The 11,754-nt window shown below is 33.6% G+C and overlaps 1 protein-coding gene across 1 annotated transcript; it reads right to left on the bottom strand.

Annotated features, from left to right (window-relative positions):
• Positions 1-1,015: 1,015 nt before the first annotated feature.
• Positions 1,016-8,303, bottom strand: LOC145601150 (signal peptide peptidase-like 2). The gene is made up of 14 exons (XM_081657102.1): positions 7,994-8,303; positions 7,197-7,355; positions 7,005-7,116; positions 4,994-5,113; positions 4,706-4,857; positions 4,365-4,538; positions 3,737-3,771; positions 3,155-3,311; positions 2,972-3,025; positions 2,405-2,497; positions 2,171-2,313; positions 1,962-2,032; positions 1,720-1,803; positions 1,016-1,377 (listed from the first exon to the last, which is right to left on the bottom strand). Exons 1-14 carry the CDS (start codon positions 8,123-8,125, stop codon positions 1,253-1,255), a joined length of 1,611 nt encoding a protein of 536 aa, XP_081513228.1. The 5' UTR covers positions 8,126-8,303; the 3' UTR covers positions 1,016-1,252.
• Positions 8,304-11,754: the final 3,451 nt, after the last annotated feature.

Raw genomic sequence — 11,754 nt, 5'->3', positions numbered from 1 at the left:
AAAATTAGAATTTAATTGCAAAATTAAATTTTAACTTTCTAAAGATAGGTCCAAGCCCCCCCCCCCCCCTCCTCCCCCAAATTCCAAAATAAGTACAATATAAGAACTACGTTGGCTTTGATTCCTTATTTTGTGATATAAGGATACGTAGGCATCTTAATTAAGAGCAAGCCATCAAATTGTTAATTTTGTAAAAATTAAAACATCACACACCCCATTTAGCCGTTTCACCCACCCGACCCTAACACACGAACCCACCCGACCCTAACACACTAACCCAACTCAACCCAAACCCACCCTTTGACCCACCCTAACCCATGAACCCACCTCGACCCACCCTAACCCACCTCGACCCACCCTTTGACCCACCCTAACCCACGAACCCACCTCGACCCACCCACGACCCGTCTAACCCACGAACCCAGCTCGACCCACCCACGACCCATCTAACCCACGAACCTAACCCTGGTGTGTCCAACTTCTCCGACCCAACCCACGACCCGGCCCACCCTACCTAACGTGTGTCGTGTCGTGTGTCATGAAACCCCAACCCGCGACCCACCTAACCCTAACCCAGCTCGCACGACTCGCACGGTGGACACCTCTAGGAATTAGGAATAAAATAGGAGGGAAATGTAATTTGTAATTTGTTTAATATTAGAAACTTATTTTAAATGATAAACTAATTCAATTTTCAAAATTTGATTATTGATCGATATTATGTACCAGTACTTTTCTTTTTTCAAGTTTCAAGTTGCAAACAAATCAATTCAGTTATCACCAGGAGAATCCAAGAAGTTTAAATTTGTAGTCTTCATTTGCTGCTTTCTATCATTTTTAACCAAGTACTCCGAAAATGTGTCAAAACAGCAGAAGGCATTCATTGCTCTTATGAAAATTTGATGCTGCTGCACAACTAGGCGGCGTGGTTACAGCCGGGGCACATAAACTGTTTATTGGAATTACTTTTCAGTCACTCAAACAAATGCTGCAAGACCACAAAGGTACATAATAATTTAACAAAAGTGCATGATTTGATTGAACCAATTCACTTCTATTACACATATAATAACAGGGTCTTACACCCAGCTCAAGAGCTCAGTATGAAAATATACAATATAAACTAGTTTGGCAAATTTGACATATATTACATTCTTTCCTGCTTCCAGGCAATAGAAAACTGAAGCCTTGAAGGTGAATTACTACAACATCTAACTACTTTGTTATTATACATTAAATTCAGACTGAGGATCTACTTCTCTTGATTCGACTCCTGAGACATATGCAGATGCAAATGAGAGCAAGGTCTTTCGGGCTCCCCTCTCGTCCATAAAACCTTGAGAGTGCCTCTTTTTTTCCCCAGCATCAATAATGTTCCTAATATTCACACAAGTCATTTTAGATTAAGAGAACTCCTAGATGCATCAATGAAGATTGTTTATATGTGTAGAGTTTATGTACTGTAATGACAATCTCTTTACAATTACAAGGGTAAAACAGCATGAATTTGATCTGCTATACAATATCACTAAGTCAATTTTGATTAAGAGAACTGAGAGTTTACACTATAGCATCGGGTAAACTCACAGTTGACTAATTGGAATTTTGGACCATGTATAAATTAAGAATGTGGAATTGTTTGAAGCATTAATTGCCATCCCAAATTGCGTGAAGTGTTATAGGAAGTAGAATGCCCTCAAGGTGCATCAGAAAACATACCTAAAGTAAAAGGGACAATGTAAAGCAAAGCAGGTTGGCCATGTCCGTCCATTAAATTTAGAGCAACATAAGTAATAAGAAGACCTGACAATAACATTCAAAATTTTGAGAAAGATAGTCAGCAACTCGGAGAGCTTCCAGATGCAAAATTGTCACATATACAACGCGGAGCTGAACTTATGCCTGCTTTAACTACCACATACTAGGAAAATGAAAGAATAATTAGGAACAACTTTGTTTACCTAATCCGTAGGCGATCATAGTCCACAAGAAGTATCCAGCTCGAAGACTCTTCTTTGCCAACCAATCATACCTGTCGAACATACATGAACATATAACATCATTTTTACAATAGCAAACACCTAGTTATCTACTTATTGCAAAAGAAATTAGGGGAGGGGATGGGTTGAGCCATGTCAAGAGCTTAAAAAACTCACAAGATTATTCCTACCTGAGAGAAAATGCTATTAGTAACCCTGGCAAAAGGATGTCACCAAAACCAATGATGCTGTAGCCACCCCATGGGTCAAACATGCGTGGAATCTTAAGCAACATAGGAATACCATCCTCCCCACTTTTATCACCACGAGCTACCTAAAAAAATAAAGGAATCCATTGTTAAAAAACAGACATGCATTACAATAAATCATTTAGGAAAGCAAATGGTTAGATATGACTAACTTACCACAATCATAACACTCTCGTGGAATAACTTCTTTGAGATAAAGACCCAAAATATGTCATACAAGAAGGCACAAGAGAGAAGAACTGTTCCCACCTGATGCACATAACAAAAAGTAAGATATATACATTCATGAATCTCACCAAAGAAAATCAATATCCTAGCAAACCAACTGATCATAATAATCAAAGCACTCCAAGTGTGCAAATCAGACAACTACCAAAGGTAAAGTGCAACTAGCATTCTAGCAAAGTGATATCAGAGTATACAGAACTGATATATAACTTCTTATGATTCCAAGCACAAATAGCCTATTCGGCTATTCCTTAGACTGCTAAGTGAGGAAGAAAACAAAGCATTTCAGGCATTTGTAATTACCACTGGAGTCTTATAGAGACAAATAAAGGTGAACAGCTTCTCAAATATTCATCAAATGATTTTGCAGTATCTTTTGTACTGTATACATTTCAAAACAACTGAGCAGATTTCCAAATCATTTCTTTCTTTTGTAAAATTTTTGAAAGGTTTTTGTAGGGGAGAGGGGAAGTGGAAAGGGGATGGATTCATTACCTTGAGATTTGGAATCCGAACAATTTGAATAACAGTAATTATCAAAGCAATTCCCTGAGTCATCAGAAAAGAATACACGTGATTATTAGTAATATATAATTACAAATGGCAGAAGAATGTCTAGCACATTTATATACTGTACAAATCGGTACAAATATATATTTGATAATATTTTATCCTTACAAGCACATCTTGACCAATCCAGGCAAAAGGAAGATCTCGATAAACTCCCCAAAGGACTGCAAATGTGATGCAGAATGGTGAAACAGCTAAAGTAAGGTATGAAACAGCTCCAAGAAGAGGTACTTTCACATATGAGCGAGCGAACAAATTGAACCACCTGAAATTTAGAAGTGTTACTGCAGTTTAAGTGGTAAGACAAGACTCAAATTATATGAGTCTTAGATATTATTTCTTTTTTAACAAGTCACTACAAATCGGTAATTATAATACAAGTAGAGCATCAAAGTACAGCAGATAGGTATATATTAGCAAGATTACCAAAAGCTTTAGAGTTCAGATATAATGATATACGGGAGATGCAATAAACGGTGCTCAACATTGTTAAATATGTGGATATCAGAAATTAGTCAAACATTTGATGATAATTGCCACTAAACCCTCCCATGTCCCAAGTAAATTCAGCAAGGAAAGGTGGTTACTGTTTACATAAACTGTCAAAGAGTTTCTACACCCAGAAAGTTATCTGGTGACATTCAGCTATTATATCTCTTGAAGGACTAGAAGCAAATAGGGCATAGATACCTTGAAAGTAAAGCAACCAAGCATGTTTGTAACCCCTGCAAAACATAAACGAAGAAAATAAGGCTAAAATAAATTAAGAAATAAGGTTTAAGTATGAAATTTATGACAATCACTAGAAAATCAATATTCCTTTCATCTCACATTCACATATAGACTAATCCAACAACATTTTATACGGTAACAGTTTACACAGTCAAAGTTAGATTACTGTTTTCCCCAGAAATTAGTACTCGTATATTTTATTTTTTAGAGCAAATATAGAGTTCTTGACTATCCCACTCTCATGAAGTCATGAACAAACCAAAATGGGAGTAACTGGCAAGAGAAGCAGCTCAATCTACTTCAGCATGTTCTTATTTCCTTCTATTACTCGATTCAGAGAGGACCTTGCTCAAAACATATCTAAGTTTGAGCACAAAGATGGCTGGTCTGCTTCTAAGTTTTCTGAAACAAACTTCAGAAACTATCTTTTAACAGATCTACTGCTAAACCAGTAGCACGAGAGCGAAAAGCTTAAAAAGGAAGTTCGTTTCTATTTGGTATAATAGGAAGAACATATTTCGTACAACATTCATCCAGAGGAAAGCAGACGATGCTGATAAAGAGTTAAGAAAAGATTTGATCTAACCTCTGCACCGCCAATGCAAAAAAGCACCACCAAAAGCTCAATGAGCCAATATGACATCAATTTGTAAAGGACAACAAGAAAGCTTGAAGCTACAACAATAAACAATAGGGCCGATTTTGTGCTGATGTTCACCACACCACCATAGCTCACATTTGAGAGTTCGTCTGAAGCATCCTGTGGAGAATAAGTTTACAACAAACAGTCAGCAACCAACCAAAATCAAAAGGAGGATCCTCAAGACTGATAGATCTATAATACTTCCAAGCCTACCCAAACTACCCATGCACAAGAAAACCACAATACATAATGTAATGGAAGAACAAACTTTAAAAGAGACTTACTTCCAATAGCTTTTCATGCTCAGCAACTGCTTCTCTGGCGCTCCAAGCCGACCAATATGATGCACATAGAACAGTGCCAACTGCCATAAGCCATAAAAAAACTTCGGCAATGTCCACCACTGGTCTTCGAGGAGAGTATAGCTGCACAGATACTGAACAAAGGAGACAACTTTAAAAAAACAAGCTGTAGAATGATCAGACTGTGTCTATTATTTAAGTAAACACTCGTGCGCAGATAAATTTGATGCAGGCCTGCAGGGACAGAAAGATTGTATTGAGAAAGTTAACCTGAAGAACTATTTGACAACATCTTTTCCAACGTTATACCAGCATCTTGAGGGAGCATAACCGTAGGAATATGGATATCAAGATCAGTCTCATCCGGTTCACAGACCATCTTGTAAAGCTCTACAAGAGAAAGAAAAAAAAAAAAAAATGGTCATGAATCGATAATTGGAACAATAAAATTTCATATTTTGTTTATACTTATCAAGGTGTATGTACATGTACTCATGTACATACATGTGTGGCAGTGAGTGTGAACATATGCAAGTATTTATATAAAAACTTCAAGGTGAATAATAACAACAGTAAGTCTCGCACATATTACAGTGAAAATAACTTGATAAGTCTGTGGTATCAAGTGAACTCAACATCATAATTTTCTCAAGCCTCTGTTGAAATACAAAAGATTAACTGGAAGTGGCTTGACTAACGTAACTAATGGTGTTCTGAACCTTTTCAAGGTGCTGGTGTCTTAATTTCAAGACTAGTACCCTTTTGGGGCATGTATTGCACATTTGCACTACATACATCATTATTACTTCCTCTATTTTATTAATGAAAAGTAACTATACATTAAGACACGTAGTACAGCTAATGACTACTAGGCTGATACTAAGATTGTCATAAAATAAATAAGCAATTCCAATTCTGTAATGTACAGAATACAGATCTTCTTTCCTTTCCTAGTCCAATTCTCTTGCTTTGAATGACAATAAAAACAATGTATCCTGCATCTTTTCAAATCCATGCCTAACTGCCAGAAATTATGACTCTTGATAATAATACCAATTAATATATACAGTCACAGAGCAGACCAAGCAGGAGTGCAAAATGAATACATATAGTCTTACAGGACATGTTGAGACCATAGTCTTGAGGTAATTATCATAACAACTCAGCATATGTGACTAACATCGCCTCAAATCCACTACTACCTTTGTCCCACTTTTATATTATAATTTTTGCTGTCTTTATGAGACGCTTGACAAATATTTTTTTCTCAAATTATTCAGAGTTCAGTTTTTCCATAATAGTAATTCAAAACTCAGGTTCCAACATTTGGTTACGATAGCAAATATCTCAGAAATCCATACATCTCAAAGTTTATTAAGTTGAGCTGAAAAAAGTGACTACGGTAGATTGTTATTTACCAAAAATGTACATTTTGCCAATTATATGAGCCATCCCCATCATCTATACTTTTCAAACATGTACTGCTACCCTATCATTAAGATTCTACAACATAATTTCAATTGAGAGAGCGCCTTGAAACTCCTCAATTTTCGGTATGTTATGCAGATTACAAGTGTACAACAGGTCTATTGCTAGGTCCCTTCAAAAAAAAAAAAAAAAAAAAAAAAAAAAAAAAAAAAAACTATCTATTGCTAGGTCTTAGTTGCTAAAGAATCTCCTAAAAACAAATGTGGTGACACTGTGACACTATGAAGCAGAAACACTTCAGCCAAAATTCTTTCTTTAATACTTTGAGAGGGTGCCACCACAAAGTTCTCCATAAGTCCCAACAATGTTGAAAATGACAACTTCGAAAACTCACATACAATGTGCGACAGAGGGTATTGTACATTGTTCATAAAGTTGCTTGTTATCTGGAATTATATATGCAAGTAGCCAAGTAACCAAATACACCCATAATTCGCTTATCTACTTTTAAGAGTAAATTAAACAAACCATTGTACTGGCATGTCTGGCAATAGCAAACTAAACATGAATGAGACTAAAATGAACTCTTAACAACTCCAAGGCATGAAATGATGCTTTATCTGGATCCGCATCAGCAAATTACTAACTGCAAATGAATACCGCGGAGTTTCATCTATGATTCCCCCTCAGTGAGCTTTCTGGTGTATTAGTACAGGGTCTTCAACAGTTTTTAAGATTTATGACACCCAGGGAAAGTGACAAATCATAAAATAAATCTTAAAACCCTGAAATCGTTTACCATTCAGATTTTACACAACTAATGCAACAAAGACAAGAGCCTTCAAGTAATTACCATTTGCATCATTTATAATGAGAACTGCTGAAGCACCAGCAGCTTCTGCAACATTCGCTTTGGTGGTGAATCTGCAGTGGCCTCGATGCACCATAATGACATCTCCAGCAAGCTAACACAGAGCTCGTCACATGAGCTATAAAAGAATAGCATAATTACCAAGTTTGACATAGATAGAGTATAGATGGCAACCTTGTTTCTTGGCTGACTGCAACAATCTTTAGGGTCTGAAAGAGTAAGGCGAGAGTGGTTCGCTTTCTTCTCCTTTGAGACAATCCTAGTACCAAATCTCGCACCAACACCAACGAATTCTACATCTTCTTTTTCACCAATCCATGTTTGCACTTTCACCTAACCAAGGAGAGCACACCACAAATGAAAAATTAAGCCACTAGCTTAAGAGTTAAATCTTACTCCTAGTATTATTATCACTCTTGTAATGACCCCAAGGAGGTATCTATACAATGATCTACAATCAAATTTGGGTTGTCAACTAATTAACTTGGTTAAAGTAAAGTATTAGGAGTGACGCCTGCAACCCAAGACCTTAATCAAATCTCGTCTATATCACTGCCCTTTGCAGCTCTCGCTAACGGAAAATTAATTGCATTCCTCCCAAATTTAAAATGATAAAACATACTTACTGTATAAAACAATAAACCTTGGGAAAAGAGCCTAAAATGTAACGATAATACTATAATATAAAAAAATCAATAAGCTTCTATCATAACAAAGCTAACACAGAATTGTTCTACCACTTCTTCACTTCAAAGTCATGCATACAATAATCTTATCACCCTATTACACTCTAATTAATACCAATTTCTAATGCAAAAAAAATAAAATTAAAAAAAAATTAAAAAAAAATTAAAAAAAATAAAAAAAATTACACTTTAAACAAAGAAATTAGTAAAATTAAAAGACACCCAGATGAAAAATCAACAAAAATAAAAGTGGGTAGACATATTAATTGCAAAATTGAAACTCACCAGGATGAAATCATTCTCACACCCAGGTTTTTGTGGAGCTTTATCATCATGGTGAATTATATCCCCAGCTCTAACACTTATTAAAAGAACACAAAGAGAGAAAAACAAGCTCAATCTTTGCAGATCCATCATTTCTGAATTCTATGATTTCTTCTGCATCAGAATTTGAGGAATTTCTAAGTTTTGGGGTGAAAGAAGAAGAGAATTATTCAGTTGTGACCTTTCTTAGTACTGGCCTACTGGGTTGGACTTGAAATGGCAAGTTGGCAACTGAAGCAAAAGCAAAGATTTTCTCTTTCTTTTTTTTTAAAATTGGGAATTGAAATCTCTGAGTTCTGATAATGGGGAAAATAAAGCATAAATTGGGAATTATGCACTTTAAGGCTCGTTTGGCATTGTTGTGGTTTTCTGTATCAAAAATTAGTCAAAATTATTAAAAGTCATAAAAATTTTGAAAACTGACAACAAAAAAGTGAAAACACCTTGTTCTTATTTTCTGTTTTACAGTAATGTTTTTAGTTTTCTTTTTCCAAAACATTGGTTAATAAAAAAAATCTGTATATTGGTTTTTTTTTATGGGAAATAATATGTATAGTTAACTTAAGGAATAACTGTGTAATAATTTATGTGTACATCAGTACAGATTCTAGTCCGATATGACATTATTTTTTTTTTTAAAGAAAAATGCTCCGTAAGACAAAGTTGTTCATATTTTACCGAGTAATTTTAGGTTTGTGTCATATACTCATATCAAATTTGTGACAGTGATTTCCCAAATTTTGAGCTAAAAATATGCTCACATTCAAATTAGGCCCCGTTCTTTAGAGCTGCTTTGCTCTGCTGAAATCTGCTCTGCTCTGCTCTGCTCTGCTGAAATCTGCTCTGCTTAAAATTAATACTTAATATTGAATTATTCTAATAATAATGTATAATTAATAATAATAATAAATAATTAATACTTAATAATAATAATTAATATTTAATAATAATAAATAAATAATATTTAATAATAATTAATATTTAATAATAATAAATAAATAATATTTAATAATAATTAATATTTAATAATAATAATATATAATTAATATTTAATAATAATAATATATAATTAATATTTAATAATAATAATATTATTAAAAATTAATATTTAATAATAATAATAATATTATTATTAAAAATTAATATTTAATAATAATAATAATTAATATTTAATAATAAAAATATTAATAATAATAACATAATTAATATTTAATAATATTAATATTAATAATAATAATATAATTAATATATAATAATATTAATATTATTATTAATAATTAATATTTAATAATAAAATTTAATGATTATAATAGTAGTAGTAGTAGTAGTAGTAGTAGTTGTAGTAGTAGTAGTAGTAGTAGTAGTAGTAATAATAATAATAATAATAATAATAATAATAATAATAATAATAATAATAATAATAATAATAATAATAATAATAATAATAATAATAATAATAATAATAATAATAATAATAATAATAATAATAATAATAATAATAATAATAATATGTAATATTTAATAACAATAATAAATCATTACTATTATTATTATTATTATAGTATTAGTAGTAGTAGTAGTAGTAATAAAAATATAATAATAATAATAATAATAATAGTTATAATAATAATAGTAATAATAATATTAGTAGTAGTAATAATAATAATAATAATAATAATAATAATAATAATAATAATAATAATAATAATGAAATCTGCTCTGCTTTGCTCTACTCTGCTCTGCTTTGCTGAAATCTGCTCTGCTCTGTTGAAATCTGCTCTGCTCTGCCCAGAAGCTCAAAAGAACAGGGCCTTATTGTGTGTTGTTAAGGCTTAAGTAGGTAAGTAATTGTGAATAAAATACGTATATTGTTTATATGGTATGGCCGTATGGGATGTTTAAGTTGTTTTTTTTTTTTTTTTCTTTCAAAAACTATACAATATTAAGGAGTAAAAACATTATGGGAGACAACAGACAAGATATGCTAGTTACAGAGCATCATGTTACCCTTATTTATCTTGTAAGCATTATATTATAAGGTTCCGTATCAAATTGATAATTTGGCAGGACCTCATCCTCAAACAGAAAAGGAAGGGTACAGAACTTAATATTTCTATATACTCCATAACTATATAAGGAATAAGGATAACTTAAAAACAATAAAGACATAGATACGAGATTTTGCGATTGGTGGAATAAAACTTTTTTTTTTCAATGAGTCATAAAAGACAATAATTTATACACGATTCGATCTCATGTCTTGATTACCACCCAAAATATAAACAACTATTCTAGTTAATACGGTTTTGTGTAATAATATTATTAATTACTACAAAACTCCTTGGATTAAGGACATATGAACATGTAATTATATTATGATTCAAGAATTTTAAAAGAAAATACTACGTAATTATCGATGCGAAATAAAAGCAAGCCTTGGTGCAACTCAGGGTTCCCTCATTGCACCAAGGATGATAACATTGTCAAGTGGTGTTACCTTTTTTTTTTATTATTTTTCTATTAAAAAAAATACATTTTATTAAACATCTCCCTTGAAACCAAACACTGTTTACTGGTATGCATTTCTATTGCTGACTTATTCCCTTAATCATTCTATGGAAGATTTATTGATTAGTTACATTACTCTGGTTGAATGCTCCCCTTCTAATATCTGGACACTGTATCGCCATGACTCCGCTTTGCTGAACATTAAATCTCAGAGGCTGATTCAGAACACCATAATTTTCCATATAAGCATGATTTGCATTAGAAAATAAAGAAGGCTCCCCAAACATTCCTGACATCCTATTACTCTGACTGAGATATTGTTGCCCAAATTGGTTAGGGACATTTGGCATTCCGATACCACAATTCGATCCTTGAGGAGCAAGTGGAAAAGGAAACCCGTTTCCATTCCCGTTGCCCATAGTTGGGCATGAGTTCTGTCCAAAATCGCTCACGTTCCTCAGACCACTTTGAGTGAAGATTCCATCTTTCTGCTGGGCTCTTGGATCATAATTTAGATATTGAGAGCTCAAATTGACTCCGGGATTTAGCGCATTTCTATTCACAGCATCTCTACCATTCCCATCTTCTAAGGGAATTCTCTCAATGTTAGTAATTTGATTTTGAGGCAGAACAGAAGGCAATGCCACACAAATATCAGCAGCAGCTGTAATACTCTTATCAGTCTGCTCAACAGCTTCGGTGCCATCAGTTTTTCGCTTCTTGGTAGACGACCTTGAAGTCTTTCCCTTTTGTTTCTGAGCCTTTTCAGCAGGTTTAGCTTCAGTTGTTTCAACAGGTCTAGCTTCAGTCTTTTCAACAGATTTAGCTTCAGTCTTTTCAACAGATTTAGCATCAACGATAACATTTTCTCCCTCCTTTGGCGGCACCACAACTTCCTCATTGGTTTTATTTTGAGTACTTGTTCCTGGTTTTCTCCTACCCTTGTTCGGATTATTTCTCGGAGTTTTGCTTCTCTTCGTGTTTGGTTTTTGGCCTTTCTTTGGCCCACTAGGCTTAGAGGAAATGATATCATCTTTAGAGGATGATGTTAATTCGTTGCTCATCCATGCAAGCAAGTCCACTCTAGCGGTTTTTATTTCTTCAACCAACGATTCCGTATACCCGCTCAAATTGATCAACGTAGCATCTGAAGACTCATGGCTGAAGGTAGTTCTCTTAGTTTTCTTTGATCTAGCCTTTCTCTCACGTGTCTT

This window comes from Chenopodium album, chromosome 21 (assembly GCF_948465745.1).
Source record: "Chenopodium album chromosome 21, dcCheAlbu1.1, whole genome shotgun sequence".
Lineage (NCBI taxonomy): Eukaryota > Viridiplantae > Streptophyta > Magnoliopsida > Caryophyllales > Amaranthaceae > Chenopodium > Chenopodium album.
This window is presented reverse-complemented; position numbering and strand designations above follow the sequence as displayed.